The sequence below is a fragment of the Tenrec ecaudatus genome, chromosome 8, assembly GCF_050624435.1.
Source record: "Tenrec ecaudatus isolate mTenEca1 chromosome 8, mTenEca1.hap1, whole genome shotgun sequence".
Classification (NCBI taxonomy): Eukaryota; Metazoa; Chordata; class Mammalia; order Afrosoricida; family Tenrecidae; genus Tenrec; species Tenrec ecaudatus.
The window spans coordinates 111127508-111149787 of record NC_134537.1 but is presented as its reverse complement, the minus strand read 5'-3'; the positions used below and the strand labels follow the sequence as shown (position 1 = coordinate 111149787).

At 38.9% G+C, this 22280-nt stretch overlaps 1 protein-coding gene across 2 annotated transcripts in view; it reads left to right on the top strand.

Moving 5' to 3' along the window:
* The window catches only part of TNKS (tankyrase), a 206762-nt gene that overhangs the window by 44401 nt on the left and 140081 nt on the right, over positions 1–22280 (top strand). For both annotated transcript variants that reach the window (XM_075556739.1, XM_075556737.1), the window contains exon 3: positions 19752–19847. In XM_075556739.1, coding sequence (XP_075412854.1) covers positions 19752–19847 — 96 coding nt within the window. The remainder of the gene's footprint in view (positions 1–19751; positions 19848–22280) is intronic.

Here is a 22280-nt window from a genome sequence, read left to right as displayed (position 1 = left end):
TGCCCAGCATACTGTCCTTTGGATTCACCCACTATGAAAAGTTCCACAGATTATTCATTCTTAAATGTCATCATGTAATATTCCATTGTATATATTTATCAGTTTGATACATTCATCCATGATGGATACTTCATAGTTGTTTCCTTTTTTGTTTTGCTATTGTGAATGAATAATGCTACAATGAACATTGGCTATCCATGTGTCTATTTGCGTCACATCTCCCCCCCCCCCCCCCCCCCCGCCCCGCTAAGATGTATGTCTAGGAGTGGAGTTGCTGGAGCATATGGCATTACTCTTTATGGGTTGTTAAGGAATCACACCATTTTCATAGTGGCTGTACATTTTATAGCTCCACCAGCAGTGTATACTGGCTTCTGCTGAGTCTATTCTGACTCGTAAGTATTCTGCAGGACAGTCAAATGACCAGTTTTTACAGAAACAGACCGCCATATCTTTCTCCCATGCTGTAACTGGTGCGTTTAAGCAGCTGGGCTTTTGGTTGGTGACCAGACACCGTAACTCCTGTGTCACCAGGACGCCACCATCAAAGTAAGTACAAGTTCTCTGGATCCCCGAGAATCTTAACAGTATTGTTCTCTCTCTCACTCTTTTCCCTTCTGACTGACCTCAAATTCTTAAAAGCACAGTTAGGAAAGAATCTTATTTGTAACTTGGAAGCCTGCCTGTACATACAAGGAAAATTAACTTCAGATTTTAAAAATTTACTTAAATTTAGTATCTATTGAAAAAATTAGGTAGAGATTTTAAGAAAATTTAAACTACTCTCTTGGTGTTGTCACCCACTTAGGATAAGTAGCATTTTATGATGGTAAATATACCCAAACCAAACTACCCATTTCTTACCATAAAAATTGCTAACATTTATCACACAACTAAGTGAAAGCTAGTATGAAAACAAACTATTCTAAAGCTATATTATCATTTTTAGGGGGAGACCTTTTTCTGCATGGACAAAATTTAATGATATCTTTGTAATCATGACTGCCTTGAAATTTGTATTGAAACCACTTTGTTTTCTTGGTAAATCTCTTATATACAAGCATGGGCTTTTTTTTTCTTTAAAAGATCATTTTATTGGGAACTCTTATAACTCTTGCCACAATCCATACATCGCTTGCATCAGGCGCATTGTACATAGGTTGCCTTCACTCTTTCTAGACATTTGCTTTCTATTGAGCTCTTGGTGCTTTGTTTTTTTAATGGCCTGCCAGAAGAACAAACAGACCTGACTTCAGTAAAGAAAAGCCAGAATGCACCTTAGAAGTGAACTGGTAAGATTTCATCAAGGAATGAAATTAGCAGATTTTCCCCAGGAATTGGCGCCGTGTTTTGCAAATGCAATCGGATTTTCCTGACTAAGATAGAATAGGGAATAATATGAAAGATGATCAGCCGTGTCTGCTGGGAGGAGGCTGATGATGTTTTGAGTGCTGGTTGAGTTGATTCCAACTGCTAGCAACCCATGTGTGAGAGAAGCACTGCGCCCAGAAGATTTTCTAGTCGGTGTAATCTTTACAGAAGCAGATTGTTGGGGTTTTATCCCATAGAGCCACTGGATGGGTTTGAACTGCCAACCTTTTGGTTCACAACCAAGCACTTAACCATTTATTGTGCCACCGTGGAAGGATAAGCCAGATAAATATAATGCTCAGCAAGATAGTACCATATTGAAATCCTTTGTAACTTTTTGATAAATGTGTTAGCCTAGGTTGACTAGAGAAACAAATCCAGGGAGACTCATGTGTATAAGAAAGAGCTTTATATAAACAAGCAATTGTATATTGAGAAAACATCTCAGCCCAGTCCAGATCAAGTCAGTAAGTCCAGTATTAGCCCCTGTGTCTGATACCTGTCTATAAATTCCTCTCCAGACTCATGCAACACATGCAGTGATACTGAGTGCAGGAAGGTCACAGGCAAGTGGGTGGGATCTTGTCGCTCCAGCAGTGGTGAAGGCATCTCAGCGTTAGCAGGGGTCTCCACATGACACTTCCAGCCCCAGGGCTCTGGCTCCATCAGTGTGCCTCCATGTGACTTGTCAATAGGAATGTGAAGCAGAGAGTGTGTCCTGCCTCCAGTAATTCATTCATTCCTTATAATGATCCTGGGAGATAATTGTTAGAGCCATCTTACACATTAAGAATCCAGGTATCATTTTCAATTTTGATCTGTTTAAAAGGAGATGTCAAAATGATCATGAAATACAAAATTAAACATTTTCATAAACTTTAAGAAGTCCTCCTGTTTATACCTATATATGTTAACAAATGGAATTTTTCTTGTGCTTATACTTTTTGAAGAAGTCCTTGACTCTATGTGTAGTGTTTTGCACATCATAGTAGCTGTTTATGAATATTACTGGAAAAGGGGGGAGGGGTCTTCAAAAAGTCAGTGGAAAAATTCCACTATCTTTTAATTTAGTTTCCCTATGGACATTTTTAAGTTTCTCCTATATTGAATTACTAATTGAGTAAAAATGTGAACTGTGTAGTAAAGGTAGATACAGACAGCCAGGACATGTGTGTCCCAGGTGTTTTATGTCATCTTAATGATCTTGGCAGATGTTCAAGTCAGAAGCAGATTTTGACCAGTGAGTGGATTTTGTTCTGATGACATAATTGTATTTTGATTCCATGAAGGATATGTAGCAAACATTTGAAACGTCGATTCCTATTTGCTAAGTATCCATCGTGCCTACATTGTACTGGCCAAGTGCTATCCATTAGATTTTTATAGTCATGAATAAAACAAAGTAGACTATAAATCTATTTAAGCATGGGTGTTCATTTCTGCTTCTAGTTTGGGTCACATGGAATTTTTCTTTATTAATAAGTAAATATTAAAATTGCTTTTGGCAGTTTTAAATGTTACCTTAGTACTAAAAGAACTAAAATTTAGACATATTATTTTGCATGCAAGAAAGGCAAAGAGCTCTGGAGCAAAAGGATGGCTGTTCGGTGCCCTCCAGTTGGATCTCCCTCACTTATGTCTACAGCCAAACAGAACACTGTTAGGTCCAGCAGCATCCTCAAAGCAGTTGCAGAGTTTGACCCCATTGATGCAGCGGCTGTGTCAGTTCATCTCACTGAGGTTGATCCTCTTTTTTTTTCGGTGAACCTTCTTTTTTTTTTTTTAATTTTAACAATTTATTAGGGGCTCATACAACTCTTATCACAGTTCATACATATACATACATCAATTGTATAAAGCACATCTGTACAGTCTTTGCCCTAATCATTTTTTTCTCCTCTTTTCTTTTTTTACATTTTATTAGGGACTCATACAACTCTTATCACCATCCATACATATACATACATCAATTGTATAAAGCACATCCATACATTCCCTGCCCCAATCATTCTCAAGGCATTTGCTCTCCACTTAAGCCCCTTGCATCAGGTCCTCTTTTTTTTCCCCTCCCTCCCCATTCCCCCCTCCCTCATGTGCCCTTGGTAATTTATACCTCGTTATTTTGTCATATCTTGCCCTATCCGGAGTCTCCCTTCCCCCCTTCTCTGCTGTCCCTCTCCCACGGAAGAGGTCACATGTGGATCCTTGTAATCAGTTCCCCCTTTCCAACCCACTCACCCTCCACTCTCCCAGCATCGTCCCTCACACCCTTGGTCCTGAAGGTATCATCCACCCTGGATTCCCTGTACCTCCAGCCCTCATATGTACCAGTGTACAACCTCTGTCCTATCCAGCCCTGCAAGGTAGAATTCGGATCATAGTAGTTGGGGGGAGGAAGCATCCAGGATCTGGGGGAAAGCTGTGTTCTTCATTGGTACTACCTCGCACCCTGAACCTTCTTAATCAAGCAGGATATCTTTCTCCAAGTACTGGTTGCTCCTGGAAACATGCCCACAGTACTTGAGATGAAGTGCCACCGTTCTCCTCTCGAAGGTGCATTCAAGATAAGCATCTTCCAACACAGATTTGTTCATTCTGGCAGCCTATTGTCTATTTAATATTCTTCTTCAAATTGGTCTTTGTCCGGCTTTCAGTTGCATATGAGGGGAATGACAACCATGCCATGGGTCAGGCATACCTCAGTCTTCAAGTAACATCTTTGCTTGGACACGTTGAAGGGGACGTTTAAAAGCAGACGTTTATTTCTTAACTGCTGCTTTTATGGGTGTTGGTTATGGACCAGAATAAACTGAATAAACTGAAATCATTCCTTGTCAATATGGATATACCATATACCATATCCAGTGAACTATGTTGGGCTGCTAACCTCAAGGTCAGCAGCTTGAAACTCATCAACAGTTCTGTGTGAGCTTGTTGACCTCATCTGGAGACGAGACAGAGATAAAAAGCTCACTGGAGGCCACACACTCACTTCCTGTGACACATTCCTATTGACAAGACACATGGAGCTATGCAAGTCCTAGATCTGGAGGAGCCACAGGGAGACCCCTGCAAGCGCTGAGATGCTTCCACTGCCACTGGATCCACAAGACTCTCCACTCACTGGCTTGTGATCTTCTTGCATTTGGTGTCATTACATGTGTTACATGAGTCTGCAGAGTAATTTATAGATTGGTAACAGACATGCACTAATTTTGGTCCTATGGATTTGATCTGGACTGGGCAGGGATATTTTCTCAATATACAATTGCTCTTTTATATACAGCTCTTTCGTGTACACATCTGTGTCTATGACTTTGCTTCTCTAGTCAACCCTAATTAACACAAGCCTCTATGCCTATAGTTATGGTCCTATTTGTTAATGAGTCAAAATTAGGGTAGGTTATCTCTTGACTATTAGAGAGTATGATTCAAGTCACCAGTTTTACCCTAGTCAATCCTTCACAACCTTGCTCAAGGTAAGGGAAAAGTCATTGAGGAGTATGGTCTATATGAAATAGTTCTGAATGCTCTGGCAAAGCTTTCCCTCTTGCTCAAGATTCTATCCCCAGTTCTTGGAATTTCAGCCAGAAACTTATTGTCTGAAGTGATTCACCAGTGCCAGTAGCCTGTGAGTCAACTGCCTATTGTTTGCCTTTGGGTTCGGAGATGACTCCAGCCTGGTACCTTGGATCCCTAAATCTGGGACTTATTAACTTTCACCAAAATGTTAGCTGTTTCCTTGATGTTTCATGAGTTTGGTGAGGCAATGCACTAAATTCCAGAACCAACATCAACAACAGGAGGGAGAGTACTCCTGCTGACAGTAGAGATGATTGGCTGTTGCAGTAATTTGGAAGAGATGGACAGATGAATAGATTGTAGACCTCTGCCTCACAAGAATTAGCTTTGTGCTAATCCTGCTATGAAAATTGTTCATACATTTGGTCCCACTCCCAATCACAAATTTGGACAAAATGTATTAAGCAACTAATTGCATGCAGTAGTCAACAAGCAGTATGGATATGGATCTTCAAAGAAGAAAAAGTCACAAGATAGGCAATATAATCACTCAACTCTTTGTGCCTCTGGCTCTTTGTCAACCACAGCTGCAGTCAGAGCAGAATATAGTAGTTCTGTTCAGACAAACACCAGAATTCTAGACGGAGGAGCTGGAGAGGAGGAAAGAGTGTCTCTCAGATGGCCGTGTGGCAGTATACTGTGATAACATGGCTGTGGGCTTGGCTACACGTGTGCAAAGCAAGACCCACTGAGGCTTACCAAATAGAAGTAGTAGCTGCTATTTATTGGTTGAGAGTACTAACAGAGCTGGTAGAGGTCAAGAAGTCTTAGAGGGGAGAGTTGTACTTAGAGAAATTAGAATTCTGGCTTCCAGGGAGTAAAGAACACCTGTTTCTTTTGAAGTAATTTTTTCTCAGTCTTTTCTTTCTCTCATTCCTAGCAGATTACAATATTTGGAAATGGCAAGTATGACACCTTTTAGTAGCTTGAAAGAGATGAGGCAAGAGCAAGTCATCCATAATTAATTTACTTTAGAAAATATTAATCATTGTTCACACCTCATTACTCACATCAAGTTTTCATACACCATATATTCAAACACAGCATATAAAATTGTCGTACTCCTGCTACTGAAATATTTGTGGAGAAAATATTTAAGTTACATTAAAGTTTTTCTGTTACTCGTTTATAGAGTAAAAACCTTGACGGGTTATAAGAGTAGTCTTTGTGTGAAACTAATTTCACTTAGCATAATGTTCATCCATACTTTGAGGTGGGAGAGGAAGGAAGGGCAAACTCAGCTAAACTGAGGACAGGCACATGTTAACTTGGGTGCACGCGATGGTGATACACATACGAGGGAGGTCAGCGAACGATGATGGGGACAAGAGAAGACACGGGGAGGAGAGCAAGAATGACAGTCGGTACAGCCACAAAAGTAAATGCTGCTAGCTCCACATCCGGCAATAACGGCAACCCTACAAGTTGATACACGGATAGGCATGTAGGTGACCTGGATGAGGCTGATAGAGAGGGACAATATCCATGAATGTATGTTTATAACCTCTGTTTACAGGAGCACAGGGAGATGCTTCAAAAAGTTCACGGAAAATGAAATTAAAAGATAATGGGATTTTCCCCACAAACTTTCTGAAGCCCCCCTCATATTTCTAAATGTGTACTTACCCATGTTGCATATATATTCACGGATATCATGCACTATGCAGGAGGAGAGTTTATGAAAATGTCCTAGCTATCACCAAACACTTTGAGGGATGAGTCACTGGGCCATACAGAGGAACTATGCATCAAAATGAACTCAATGTCAGTGGGTTTGGGTTGGTGTTACTATGGTTATTTCTTTTCAAATTTAGAATATTTCAGGCTTGATATAAAATAAAAATAATTTATGACATGAGGTTTCTTTCTTTCAATTTCTTATTAAATCTTTTCTGTGCTGTTATACCCAAGGGTAGGATATGAAATGAAGCAACTCACAATACGGTTTACATGCTTTATTCAGGATTTTGCTTAGACTTTGTTGAATAAGGCAAAGTCTAACCCTCTCCTCATTTTGAAAAGAGATGTAGCAGACCTAAATAATTTAATAATGAAAATAAGAGCAGATAACATTTTTTCAAAGCTTCGGGGGTAAATTACAAAGTTTGATTACACTTAAAAGCTATATAATATGAGTAGCTGAAGAGAGAGTAAAAGTGGGAAGAACTCTTTAAAATCTTTATCTTCAATCTGGGACTGTGCCTGAAATCTTAGTTATCACGGAACTGTGCAATATAAAGTTGTAATATTCAAGCATTTCAGATAACATAATTAGGCAAAATAAGGATTATCTATATAGTCGCATGAGCCATTGTCATAAATGCCAATACACCAGCAAACTTAGTTCATAATACATTACTAAAACCCACAGCTTTGGGGGAAGCATTGTTGCTAACCTAAAAATAAATTGAAGAGATTGAGTTGAGCAGTAAGCTCAAATGCATGTCTTTTTTAATTGTGTATTTTTGGTTGTGGCTGTGTTTTAACTTTTCCTTTTTCCCTTAAGTATTTTTGTCATATTTCTTTAGGCCTTAGGAAAGTGAAGACAGCCAGATATGTTTTTTTATAAATTCAACTTAAATTATAATTAAGAAATATACAACTCAATATAGTCTATAAATTTATATTCTATAAATTTACTACGATTATCAAGAATTCCTACCAAAGCAGTCCCAAAACCTACCGGGTAAAGTCACAAATAGTCTAACTTTCTTGGGGCAAGGCATCAAGGTAACAGTGCTCAGTGCCAGCAGGGATTCGTCCAGAAGGGAAAATTACCATCATTCTGGGCACTGCTTTCTCTTCATAAGGATACAAACAAAAGAACTTGCCAACATTTGCTTTTTCTGAAAATGTTGCATTGAGACATGGTTAAAAGATCCCAATTCTGGTTTTATATGGAAACTTGATGTTAAAAATGCAGGAGGGAGGCATTTTGGCAGGAAAGGGAGAGAAGACAATAGTGAAACAAAACCAAGGGAATAAAATTCTCATGAGTTTGCTGAATTTCCAGCAATTTTTTGCAACGAGGAAGACATAACATAAGTGACTTCCTCAACCAGTTCATTTATGGAATAATGTATGAGTAGATCATGTGTAACACTGAATTGTGAAACTTATAGCTATCCTATAAGAAGGTGTGGGTTTTCCAGTAGTTTCCACAGTAATTAAAGTCTATACATCTATATAATTAAAAGCAGAAATCATCTAAATGGTCTAAAATAGCTGCCTGATAAAAATAATCATTATGTCCACATAATTATGACAGCCTTAAAAATAACATTAGATAAATAAATACTCATGATTAAATATATTCACAATATATAAGCAGAGAGAAAAGTGAAAAAGCACAACAGTATATTTAGATTGATCACATTTTTTATGTAAAAAATCTTCACAAACAGGTTTTTGAAGCACTCAGAATATTCTGCAATGATGAAAGTTTCTATATTTGTACTCTCCAATAACCAATAGTCAGAGACAGCTTTTCAGCACTTTAAATGTGGCTAGTGCAACTGAGGAACTGAAATTTTAGTTACTGCAAATTATTTTTAATTAAATCACTGCTGAATTGGACATGATAGGTCTTAAAGAATAGAAAATAAGGTGTAATAATTGGTGTATCAGTGTGCTTTCTAGTTTATCACTAGTGAACATCTAGACATGTTATACTTTTTCAAAAATACAACTAAACTGTTGTTGATCCTCAATGCTCTATTTAAAAGAAAATTCAAGAAGATAAAAATATATCACAAGCAATCCAATACTCATTCTACTTCTATCTTCCCAGCAGCTTGCTAAGCATACCGATTGAAAAGGCTGAATGTGTTCTGAAAGGAGGCTTACTCACAAAGTGGGATACCTCCCTGGCATATGTCTGAAGACCTACGCTTGCTGACCTATATGGAGCTAAAGCTGAATGTCTTCTGGCTCATGCTACTGGTGGAGTAGAACACCTTTTGGACATTTAATTGCAGTGCTAACAGGGTTGTATAACCCAAACATGGCAAAGGTCTAGGGGCTGTGTGGCTGCGGCCATGGACCACAGACAAATATGTCTTAACAGGGACTGAAAGAACTAAGAAAAACTCTAACCTCTATTTGCAATATAAGCAGAGTCTAAGGGGAAAATATGAAATGACATAGAAAGCATGAAAAGAAGATGGAAAGAACACACACTCACTGTACCAAAAAGAACTAGGCGCCAGCCCATTATTTCAAGAGGCTTAGGAGCAAGAACCAATAGTACCGAAGGAAGAAATCCATGCTGCGCTGAAAACATGAGCCCAATACAAAGCTCCAGGAATTGATGGAATACCAATTGAAATGTCTCAAGAAGCTGAAGAAACAGTGGAAGTACTCAATCAACAATGCCAAGAAATTTCAAAGATATCTACTTGGCCAATTGACTGAAAGAGATCCATATTTATACTCATTCCAAAGAAAGGTGACTCAACAAAATGCTCAAGTTATATAGAACAATATCCTTAATATTAAATGCAAGTAAAAATTTGCTAAAAATCATCCAACAACAGTTGCAACAATACATTGACAGGGAGCTACCAAAAAATTTGGTCAGATTCAGAAAACGGATTCAGGGATGTCATTGCTGATGTCAGACAGATCTTGGATTAAAACAGAATATCAGCAGGAGGTTTGGTTGCGTTTCATTGACCATGCAAAAGCATTCTCGTGTGTGGAACATACAAATTATGGATGGCTTTGAGTAGAATGGCAATTCCAGATTACTTCCCTGTGCTTATATGGAACTTGTACATGGATCAAGAGGCAGTTAAGTTTTGCTAACAGAAAGGGTCCTGCTGCATAGTTTCATATCAGCAAAGGTATACATAAGGGTAGTAGACTCTCCTCACACTTATTCAATTTGTATGCTGAACAAATAATCAGCGAGTCTCAATTATATAAGGAAGACGGCAGTATCAGAATTGAAGGACGCTTGCTATTATTAACAAGTTGTGAAGTACACATTACATAACCTTGGTTGCTAAAATTGAGAACCCGAAGCACTTGCTGATGAAGACCAAGGAGCATGCAGCATTCAGTATGGATTACAGATCAATATTAAAAAAAAAAAAGAATCGAAATCCTCACAACTGGGTCAATAGGGAACATCATGCTAAACAGAGACAAGGTTTAAGATGTCAAAAATTTCATCTTACTTATATCCACAATCAGCGCTCATGGAAACAGCAGGCCAAGAGATAGAAAGACACCTTGCACTCTGTAAATCTGCTGCCCCAAATCTCATTACAGTGCTGAAAATCAAGGGTGGTAGTTTGAGGACTAAGTTATACCTGCCCAAGCCATGGTATTTTTAATTGCTTCATATGCATGTGAAGGTTGGAAAATGAATAAGGAAGGCCAACAAAAAAAATCAATGCAATGGAGTACAGTGCTGGCAAAGAATATATTGAAAGTACCACTTGCTACCAGAAGAACAGACAGATCCGTCTCAGGAAAGTACAGTGGGAATGTTCCCAAGAGACAAGGCTGGCCAGACTTTGTGTCCTGTGATTTGGACATGTTGTCAGGAGAGACCACCAGTTTCTGGAGAAGGACATTATGCTGAGTAAAGTCGAGGGGCAACAAAGACAGCCCCTTGAGATGGACTGACACAGTGGCTGTAACAATTGCCTTAGAAATTACAATCGTAAGGATAGCGCAGCACCAGGAGGTGCTTTGTTCTGTTGTAGACAGAACATTATGAGTTGGAAAGACTCAGTGGCAGCTAACAACAAAAAAAGGCACTAGGTGATGGTCTTAGCCAAAGAGCTGTATCTTACAACCTGCACATTTCTTAGGCTGAATTGTAACCTGCTAACTTCCCGAATAAGAGGGGGCTTTGAGGAGATTGTGAACAATGAAAAGATAATGGAATTTTGTCATTATATTTTTTGAAGCCCTCTCATAAACTCATACTCATGATTTTTGTCTTTGAGTTCTGTGTGGCAATTACAATGGATTACAGAACCAAGAGGGTAGTCATGTGCTGTGGGAGAATTGGCTGCTGTGAGAACTGGTAAAGGAAGTCATATCTAACCGTTGCTTCATAGGACTCAACCTGGGACTAATGCTGATTTTGATTCTTCCTCCCCCCAGCTATGTCAGTTAGTCACACTCCCCATGCCATTTGTCCAGTAACTGACACCAAAACAGAATGACAAGAAAAAGAAATCTATCTACATAGCAAAAATATGAAATGAGTATCAAGATAATTACAAGGCGAATGTTACTTTAAAAATGAGTTATATAAAACGTGGCAAATTTTGGTATGCAGATTATCCTACTTAATTTTTAATACAGAGTGGTAAGGATTATTTACCACCTTAAATTCACTAACTATAGAAGGCTTGGAAGCTAACAAAATAGAAAAAAAAGAGAATTTTGACACTTAAAAAATTCCATTATAACAATATGATCATAACTCTATACACTGCAGCAAAACAGTTTTCACCTTAATTCACTGGGAAAATGGTAGGTAACATGAATCATCTGCCTGATGCACAGATATGATTAATAGTGAAATGATTTGATTATTGGAGCTGCTTTAAAAAAACACTTCATTCTATCATGCATCCTTTATTCATCACTATTTATGAGAAATTTACCACCATCATTTGTCTTTCTTTCTTCACCATCCCTCCCAGCCTCTTAGATCCTGAGCTCATGAGTTTCATCTAAAATAGCAGTTCTCAACCTATGGGTCACAACCCCTTTGAGGGTCTAATGACCCTTTCACAGGGGTCGTCAGATTCATAACAGTAGCAAAATTAGTTAGGAGGTAGCAATGAAAATCATTTTATGGTTGGGGGTCACCACAACATGAGGAACTGTATGAAAGGGCCGCGGCCTTAGGAAGGTTGAGAACCACTGGGCTAAAAGTAACAGCACAACTTTCTAGACTATCCACCCTTTCTAAAAATTCCATTACAGCCAATTTCAATGAATGATGGAAATTAACATTTAATAACATATCCCAATGAAAACTACTAATGACTTGAAAATGGCAGATAAGCTAAAGTAATTTTTATCTGACTATAAAATGTTTTACATTTGTATATGGATTTGGAAGTAGGTGAAATATTGCAAAATACCACTATGACAACTTTTTTACATGCTGCTGAAAACTAAAATAGTATACCACATCTACAAAAATGCATGCCTCACGAGGGAAAGGAACTGTTAACTAACAAAGAGGGCACATGTTATTCATGTAAAAACATAGGATGATGGTTAAGATCATGAGTCAACTTAATAGGGCCTTAACTCTCAGTGGTGACAGTTTGGCAATATTGCAATATTTCCTATGATGAAATATAATACAATCATCTCCATAAGGGAATCTATATCAAGAAAATTAAAAGGGACTAATTAAAAGGAATTTTCCTTTAGATAGTAATTACTTTTGTATATACACTGCATCCAATATACCTTTCTGTTGAAGCTCTGGGAGGACCCCTGGTATAGCAGGTCAGCTCGACTCCACCCCTTCACTCTTAATAGTGTCAAGTTGACACCAGATTATCTAACTACCACAAACCATATTACAGAATGTAGGATAATTGCATTAGATCACAAAATGGAGGATGACTACATCATTCTATGTTGCCAAATTATTCAACTAAATAACTGTCAAGCCACTGAAAAATTATAACCTAATTAAGTTGGCTCATAACTATTGCTGGTTCTATACACCTTATTTACATGAGCAAGTTGTCAAATCTCATTGACGGGTCACTGATACCTTATTTGCATAGCCCCAACCAACTATTGTACAGCAGTCACATGGACTATACGATTGGGAAGCCCACACCCCCAAAGGAATTTTTTTCCCAAAGCTATGTATTTAATTTTTTTACAAAACAGCCTTATCACCTTCAAAGTACTCTCCATTACACTTAATACATTTGTCAAATCTGTGATGCCATTCTTGGAAACATTTTTCAAACTCATCTGTTTGGATGGTTGACAGTACCTCTTTCGTTTTTTTTCTTTACCACTTCTGTGTTGACAAATCACTGTCCTTTTGTGTCCCTCTTCATTTGTGGAAACAAAAAGAAGTTGCATGGGGTGAGGTCAGGTGTGTGGAGCAAGAGATGCATGCTGTTTTGTTTTGTTGTTGTTTGTTTTTGCCAAAACTGGTGCACTTAGATGACTGTGTGAGCAGGCGCCCTGTAATGGCTCATCGGCCCCAAGCCAGGCCTTTTTGTCATACGCTGTTGTCACTCTTCTCACAACCGCTACATGGAAAGCTTGGTTAACAGTCTGGCCTGGTGGAATGAACTCCAAATGCACTATCCCGCTCACATCAAAAAAACAACTGAGCATTTGTCTTTTGGGGTATCCCCTCATAGTAAGAAGGGCAGGATTAAATGGTTCATTGCAACACCGTGCAATTTACTTGGTTGTAGACGGAGACCGGGATCTCCATTTTTAAGATTCGGTTATTTTATTTCTCCTTCTAGAAGTTCTGTTCGGTTCTTTTAAAATTTTTACCTCATCCCTTTTTCTAGCTTATTTTATATTAAACATAACCAACAGTTTTTAAAATAATCTCTGATCATTCTTTTATCTGACATTTTATCACTCACTGCTTGTCTTTACTTCTGTACTTTGGCTAGTTATATGCTGGTTATCTTTGCTGTGAGCCTAACCTTTTATTATGTATTTATTTAAAGCAATTCAGAACTCAGATGAAGGTACCATTCATGGAGGGAATGGTCTTATATACCTGCTTGATTCTTTGGTATTACTACCAACTTGAAACTACTTTGATTCAAAGCTAAGGCTTGACATACCCTGGATACTCACAAATTTGACCAGAGCATGGAGCTGTGCTAGAGCTAGGTCAGAAGCCCTGGTGGTACTTTAAATATTGGATCACTTACCACAAGGTCGGTGGTTCAAACCCACCTTGTCACTGTGTGGGGGAAATATGAGGACATCTTGCTCCTGTAAAGATTTACAGTTTCAGAAACCCTAAGAAGTAGTTCCACTTTGTATCTGTAGAGTTAAAATGGGTATGTTAGACTAGTTTGTCTAGAGAAATAAAACCAGTGACTCTCATATATGAAAAAAACTTTTTATCAAGAAGGTGTCCCAGGCCAGCCTTACTCAAGTCTGTGCTCCAATGCTAGCTGACCCTCTTCAGACTTACTTAGGGACAGTGGTTCAGAAAGGTAAAATGGGATGCAGGGAGATCACAGGCCGCTGGGTGCAGAGTCGTGTCAATGCAAGGTTGGTGGGAATGTGGCAGGGCGCCAATAGCTTGAAGGTTGGCTTCTAGGGATAGCAGCCCACATGGGGCTGTCCCTGTATGCAGACACAGAATCCTCGCAAAAAGGAAGGCCAAAGGCCAGAGGAAGCAAGAAAAGTTCCCAGTGTCTCTTACAGAAAAGGCCACACCCACAAGAGGTATCACTAGATTGACAGGTTGGAGTCAAGCTCTGTACTCTTAGAAAGGTTCAAGTTGATAAAAAAAAAAAAAAATTTAACCACCATAGTGGATTCAGTATTTTTGGTTCTGGGCTTTTCGTCTCTTCTATCACCATCTATAATCATCCTGAGGTTAGCACGTACTGAGTGAGGAGGGTTTTATAGAACCCCGATGCTTAGGGCACTCTGGGCTTTCATTGTTATTCCCTTTGCCCCACCGATCATTCAAAGATCATCGTATATTGTTTCTGCATCAGTAATTGCCTTCAGAAAACAACTACTGTACATGTTTACCTTTTCTCTTGTAATGTTTACCTTTTCTCTTGCCATTCCGTTTTTGAAGGTCTCATGCTCTTGATGAGCTTTGGTGTCACAGTGGTTGAACACTGGGCTGCGAACTGAAAGGGCAACATTTTGTACCCACTGGGCACTGTGAAAAGACCTGGCGATCTATTCATATCCAGGCTTTAGTCTAGAGAGCCCCATGGGATAGTGCTATTGTGTCATATAGAAGCACCCTGAGTCAGCTGAGTGCTCTGAATAGTAGCAACAGCATCCGATCGTAGATGATTTTGAAGTTTTAAAAAAATTATTTTTTAAATTTAGTTCTGTTTATGGTTTATAACCCAAAGATTAATCTATATAACCTACGTTGCCATTATTGAAAAAAGAAAATATTTGCCATTTAAATTCTAATTCAAATTCATTAAAAATTATTAGTAGTTACTTGAAGTATTCAAGTTTATTATTAATGGTAAATCAATTCTTGATGAGTAAAAAAATAAAATACAAGAATTATGCTACTTTTCTGCATTTACAAGTTGAGTATATCTTAATGAAAATATAAGTTACTTTAAAAACAATGTATAAAACATCTATATACTTTTCAGTTATCCACTATTTTGTAACTTGATAATTATGATGGTAGTAAAAAATCTATTTTCCAACTGTTTGTGCCTAAACTACATACCGTATATACTTGAATATACACTGCCCCAAGTATAAGCTGAGGTACCTAATTATTACCTGGGAAACCAGAAAAACTTATTGACGCGAGTATAAGCCTAGGGTGAGAAATGCAGGATGTGAATTAACACAGAGAGAGACCAGAGGGGAGAGACTGAGCGCAGCCACAGACACATCCTTACCAGTTCAGCTGCTGGCCTAAGTGAATCACTACAGGTGCTTCTGCGAATTGGAGCCGTCCACGTCATAGGACGGCTCTGATTGGTTAGATGGGAGTAAACAAACATTCAAATCCCTGCAGTGTCAGTGGGGCTTTGAATTAACAGTGGAGGAACGGCAATCACCCACGAGGTCTTAAACCTCACTGGGGTAGCACTGACCCATTCGTGCTAAAAAACTCGACTTATATACGAGTATGTATAGTGTATCTTGCAGGACTGAATGCAACATGTGCAGGGATAGGAATGCTGCTGTGAGGGTACAGTTGTCTTTCCACTTGTCTCAACTCTGATTCTCAGTGGCCTGGCATTTGTATAATGAAAATTACCCTCCACTTGGTGATTTGATGTGGTCATCCTCCATTATCTACTAATGACAATTTTTACATTAACAACTTACCTATGACTTTGACATGAATATGGTCTCAACTTTTAGCTTTGTTCTCTTTTGTTAACATTTTTAGATAAATGAAACCCTTCCTCCACTCCCACCCCCTCATTTTATTTGGACGGTTGGGGGAAGAAAAATGTTCTATTCAAGCAAGTTTTTTATTTTCCCCCAAAGATTTAAAAGCTTACTATTTCAGGTCTTTGCCTGTACCTTTAAAAAATTTATCAGGGATTTGAGGCCTGCCCTAAAGATTGTATAGACCTGAGGTTTGAAACCCAGAGAATTTCATGTGTGCCTTGTCAGTGGTTGGCAAACTGTGGTAAAGGACCTGTTTTGTTTTCCCCATTAACTAGCAGACAAAGACCATACACACTCGTGTATAAGCCGTTTTTTTCCCCCAGCACATTTTTAATGCAGTTTTTGTGGTAAAATTAGGTGCCTCGGCTGATATGCGGGTTAGCTTATACTCAAATATATACAGTAATTTTGTAAGGTTGAAAATTAAGTTCTGGGAAAAATAATTGTAGATAGACATACATAGTTGTACATGTTTGCTCTCAGTTTTTGTTTTTATCTCAGGGAGATAATATTTCACATAGTTATAGGACCAGGCTGGTCCATGGCTACACTTTTTATTTCAGTGCCCAAGGTCAGGGCTGGCAAACTTGTCAATGGGCAACACCCATTCTACCACCTGTTTTTAGTTGGCATGCAAGTTATTTTTGTAAGTGGTTAAAAGAATAACAATAACAATATTTTATTAGGTGAAAATTAAATGACATTCGAATTGGCACCATCGGTATTTAAATGTTTCTTGGTGGGGTACATCCACATTAGTTTGTTTAGGTATTGTTGTAACTGTGCTTGTGCTGTAATGCGGGAGCAGAGGCTGAGATGAGTAGTTGAGACAGACCATAGGGCCCACATTGCCTAAAGTGGTGATTGCTTGCTGGCCTTTGCCTTAGAGCAGGGGTCCTCACACTGTTTAAACAGGGGCCAGTTCACTGTCCCTCAGACCCGTTGGAGGGCCGGAGTATAGTTTAAAAAAAAAAAAACTACGAACAAATTCCTGTGCACACTGCACATATCTTATTTTGAAATAAAAAAACAAACGGGGCAAAAACACCTGGCGGGCGGGATAAATGTCCTTGGCTGGCCGCACGTGGCGCGGGCCGAAGTTTGAGGACGCCTGCCTTAGAGCGTACGTAGCCTGGAGTGAGTGAGTTCAAGAAGGGCCTTCCTTTTAATGTGCTTTTAAATTACCACGAGCTGGCATGGATTTTTAGACTTTGGGATTGGCATACCTTTTTGTGTTCTCATTTAATTCTCCCAGCAAACTCTTAACTTTCATAAAAGTTAGATACGTTTACACTCCTGCTGTAGTCAAATTATGTACTTTTACTTCTCCTAAAACTCTTAATTCTATTGAAGTTTGGTTTTGTTTTTTATAACTCCCTATTTGGTGATTAAATATTTCCAAGGAATCCATGGGTGGTGCAAGTGGCATTAATACACCATGCTGCTGCTAACCAGAGGGTAGGTAGTTCAAATCTCTTCAGAGGTGCCATGGAAGAAAGCTCTTCCAGAAAATCAGCCATCAAAAACCCTGTGAATCACCGTTTCTAGTGACATACTTGCCACGGATCCGTCATCTCCTTAAAACCAGTTAAACTAAAAGAAAACTTGAACTAAACTTTAAGATAAAGACAGATTTCTATGACACTAGGAAAACTGTAAGTTAAAATACTGCTTACAATTTGTAAAGGATGAGAGTTTTAGCCAGTGATTTTTAGAGGCACCCAGCGTGCTCGTGGTTAGCATTGGGCTGCTAGCCACGAAGTCAGAGGTTTGAACTTAGCCTCTGCTCCCATCAAGATGTAATCTCAGAAACCCTGTGGAGCAGCCTGCTCTGTCCTGTAATGTTCCCCCCTACCCCCGCCCCAAAGAGTCGGAACAGACTCATCGACAGTGGGTGTGCAGTGAGGCTTTCAGTGTTTTGCCTTGGCCACACATTAAGCGAAGAAATGAGAACTCTCATTGTATTTTGCCAATCCCTGTTAAATTAACGTATGTATTTCTTGTTTAAAGTAGGCTTTGAAGTTCTTGAGGCATGCAGTAGAAAGCTCTGATTTTCATGGTAGCTGTTATCTCTGTTTTCCTACCTTTTGCATGTGATCATTCAGCAACTAAAGCTGGTAGCTGTCAGCTTCACATTTGATACATGGTAAAGACCCTTTCTTATTAATAAAATCTTCACTTTCCCCCACTGGAATTAAAGCAGTGTTACTGTAATTGCTCCAGCGATTATGATGAAAGTAAATGCAATTCTACATTGTGGTACTTCTATTTTATAAACATCTGGGAAAGAATCATGTTCATTGTTTACATTTAGAGTGCAGTAATACAGAGAATTGTCACAAAATCCCACTGTGCATCTTCTCAGACCTTGGTTAGCTTTTTATTCTATCCCAGAACTAACACAAGGGGTGCAGATGCATACCATCCAGCAGCTGTACCCTTAGTGCCGTATAAGACTGTTCCTTTGTGTGTTACAACAAAGCTATGGATGCGGTGCCTTCTGCGTGCATGCAAGAGGAAGAGCTGTATAAGCAGCAGGATTTATTACCTGCAAGTGGATTACCTTCCAAGTGTTTCAGAGTACGTGAATACTTAAAATGAAACTGTTAATGCAATGTTGGGTTTTAGTTGCTCAGGTGTGTTTAGATCCCACATAAAGTGTTTAAACCACTTATCATTTGAATGTAATATTTCTATTCTGTTTGAAATTTATGCTAATTTACAGTGGTGAAGAGTAACATCCATTCTGTTCAGACATATATAAAACCTTATTTATGTATTTGAACTATTTGAGTTACTTATAATTGAACTGTGCTTATTTGAACTAGTTTTAATATATTCATTCACTAAACTATTGATCGACTAGCACTACACACAAATACACAGACATATACTCACACATTAGAGGTGAAAAGACATGTTTGTAAATGAAACAGTAATTCTCTTGTAGAATCCCCCATACTTAAGAATTAATTCTCTGGTGCTACTTTTATCCACTATTGGCTATTCTTCACTCATTTCTTAGCATGCATTACAGTGATTGAGTTTCTGTTTCTGAAAATTTTCTATGGAAAGAATATTGTGTGAGGCAGCTCTCTTTGGCAGCTAAACTGCAGGGGACAAGAGTAGCATACCATATCTATGTCTGCTAAACTTCTTGGAAGCAAGCCAGTATGTTCTCGTGACTTTCATATGTCAGCTGTGAGCCGCTGAAAGGCCCGTGCGGTTATTGTAACTGTTCTGAGGAGAGGAAGCGTTTGGAAAGTCGGCAGTCAAGCAGCAGCGGCAGCAACACGCAGCAATGGTGGTAGGAAAGCCAGGGCAGGTTTACAGTTAGCATCTTTTCACAGTGGGAGGCAGTGAGCATACAGCTTCCCATCCTGCTGTGGGAGGAGGGAAACCAAACCGTCTGTTTCAAGATTTTTCTAGTTTCATGTTTATGATGTTAAGTCATGTGATAATACTGTACCCTAAGTTGCCAACTTTGCTTCACTCTGGAGAGGATCTTTTGCTGCAGTGCTCCCCCACCCCCACCCCAACCTTTTTCTCCACGCCCCCCCCCCATCTTTTTTGAAAGAGAAAACATTGTGCAATGTATGTTTATGCCTACACCATGCCGAGGCGACACTTAGCAGTAAATCATCTCTGTCTCCCTGAGGTAAGATACTGTTTCTGCTTTCCCTGCACAGTGCTACTGCAGCACGGAGCTGATCCAAACATTCGGAACACTGATGGGAAATCGGCCCTGGACCTGGCTGATCCTTCAGCCAAAGCTGTCCTTACAGGTAAGAAGACCGAGTGCTACCGGATTATTTTATTTATGGAACTCCTAATTTGATGGTGGAAAATCTTTATGTGCTGAATCCCCCCCCAAAAAAGCTAAACAAATATGTATGCCATTATCTACTACTTTATTATTGATTTGCTAGATTAACTGTCTCATTAATTGCTTTGCTGTCAGAAGTATGGATTGCTTCTACTACTTAGAATTTCTGAGAATCATAGCATTAAATGATATCATGCATTATTCACTGATACTTTAGTCCGCTTGTTGTTGTTTATATCATAATTTTGCTGAACTGCATCTTCTCCCCCATTGATTCTTAAGTCCTTCACTGTTGAACAAGCAAGAAGGGTATTTGTGTGGCTGTAAAAGTAGTTGTGATCAGAAAGACAACCTGCTGCCTTTAACTTGGATCGATAGTTAAATGAAATGTGTTCCTGCTCTTCCCTGATACCCATTTGTATTCTTACAATGTGCGTTTTCACTTACTGTTGATCGTGATAGCTAAGTAGTTGTTAACTGAAGCCATGCGTACCTTTTTATTTAAGATGATGCACACTTTTGACTTGAATATCAATGTATTAAGGTAAATGTCAAGAACCAGCAAAAGAGGACCTATTGAAGTAGAAAGGATCTCTCATAACAATGTAGGGAATCATGCTTGGAGTGATAAGATATTGAGAAACTGTTTTCATTGATCTTCCATCTCAAAATGCTGCATTGGAGCTATTTTTGCGTTTCTTCTTCGTATCTCAGCTCTGCTGCCTTGGCCCTCGATTACTGAAGGACCTTCGTAATTGGAGTCATTGTCACTGCGGTGCGGGAGTGTTGTCTTAGGTGTCGTACAAGTCAAGGGCTTTAACTACCTCTTCAATTTGCCCCTGTTTGAAAAAGTCAATCTTTTGTTCACTTTTGCATTCAGAGCCCCTGTTAGGCATTTCGAACAAAGATTCTGAGGTGAATAGAGTATGTTTTGAAAATTTATAGAATGTTGTTTAATTATTCTGCGTAGACAGCCTCCTACTGTGCTGAAATGAATTTAATGTCTGCTGAATCTGAATAATATTTTCCCAATTAATAAAATATTAAGTGATTTAGTTGCGGAACCAAAATAATATACACTAAATCATCAAGGCTGCTTTAATTCAGCGTTGCCAAGAAGAAATGCAAATATAAATACATAATCTTAAATAATGGAATTGGAACGTGTGGCTTAAAGCCTGCTTAGAGCCTTTTTGCTCTTTTTTCCCCCTAACATTGCTCTGGGCAACAATCACAGCGTTAGAGCCGTTTCTGAGCAAGAGAGAAATAGGGCCGTAGAGGTCGGTAATAAATGCTGACCAAGATTTGTCTCTGTATCCAGGTGTCCTCCCTCTGACCTTTGTCTTCTCTCCATGCTCTGCGCCTACCTTGCCCATTTGTTAGATTAGTTTAATTCAACACTATGGAAACAGTTCTGTGTTCAGGTTCACTTTGCAGAAAAGACAAAGTAGTGAATTTTAAAGGAGATTATATTGTCTGTTGGTAGTTTGGGAAAGAGCTGTGCCAGGGAGCACTCATGGAGACTGGAGCTTTCTGGAGGACAGATTCCATAGCGATTAAACTTGCTTCAAAAGCATCTAGGATCGCTCTTTTCTGAGGTAGGAAGAGTCAGTTCTTCTTGGCCATAATACTGATTTCATCGTTTGTTTTTTCCCTCCCAAGAATATTGAATTCTTTGGACATGATATACAACTTTACAGATATGCTTGAAAATAAAAGCAAATATTAATGTGAATTTTGTTGAAAACATAAACTGCTGTGAGTTATACATTTATGTTATATAATACAGTGAAATAAGAGTTACATGAAATATATTCCAGAATGTTTTTTGGCCTGTGTAGATTGTGTACTAAACAGTTATTTCCAGTAGAATTATGGTGAGACTATTATTTCGAAAGCTAAATTGAAAGGAGTAAATGCTAATAAAAGGTGTCCCTTGGATAGAAGGCCGGGATTTAAAATTCTCCGGTTATCCTGCTTGATGTTCCCCTCTTGGTTCGTCTGCCAGTGCAGGCCACCACTGTCACTTGAGAGTCAAGTTTCTGTTCTTAGTTTTGTCTCTGGGAATTTTGATTCCTGAAAACGACTTCTCAGTATTCTCCTTTTGTATTACTACTTCGGTGCATCAGGCAAAATTGAATACAGGTAATCTGTATGTTCCTTAAAGGAAGCTAACAAACAAATATCTCTTTACAGAACGTTGAAAAATAAGTATGTGACTGATAACTTTCATCCAGAAATAATGCATGGATTTTTACAGAGCTGCACAAAGCAACAGCATACCCTTAGTTCTACAGTGAAGAGACTTGGTTATATACGCTGGTGAGCTTGTTGCTGTTTGCTGCCCTGGAATTGCTCCAACAAATTGACCCCACCTGTTACCACAGAACAA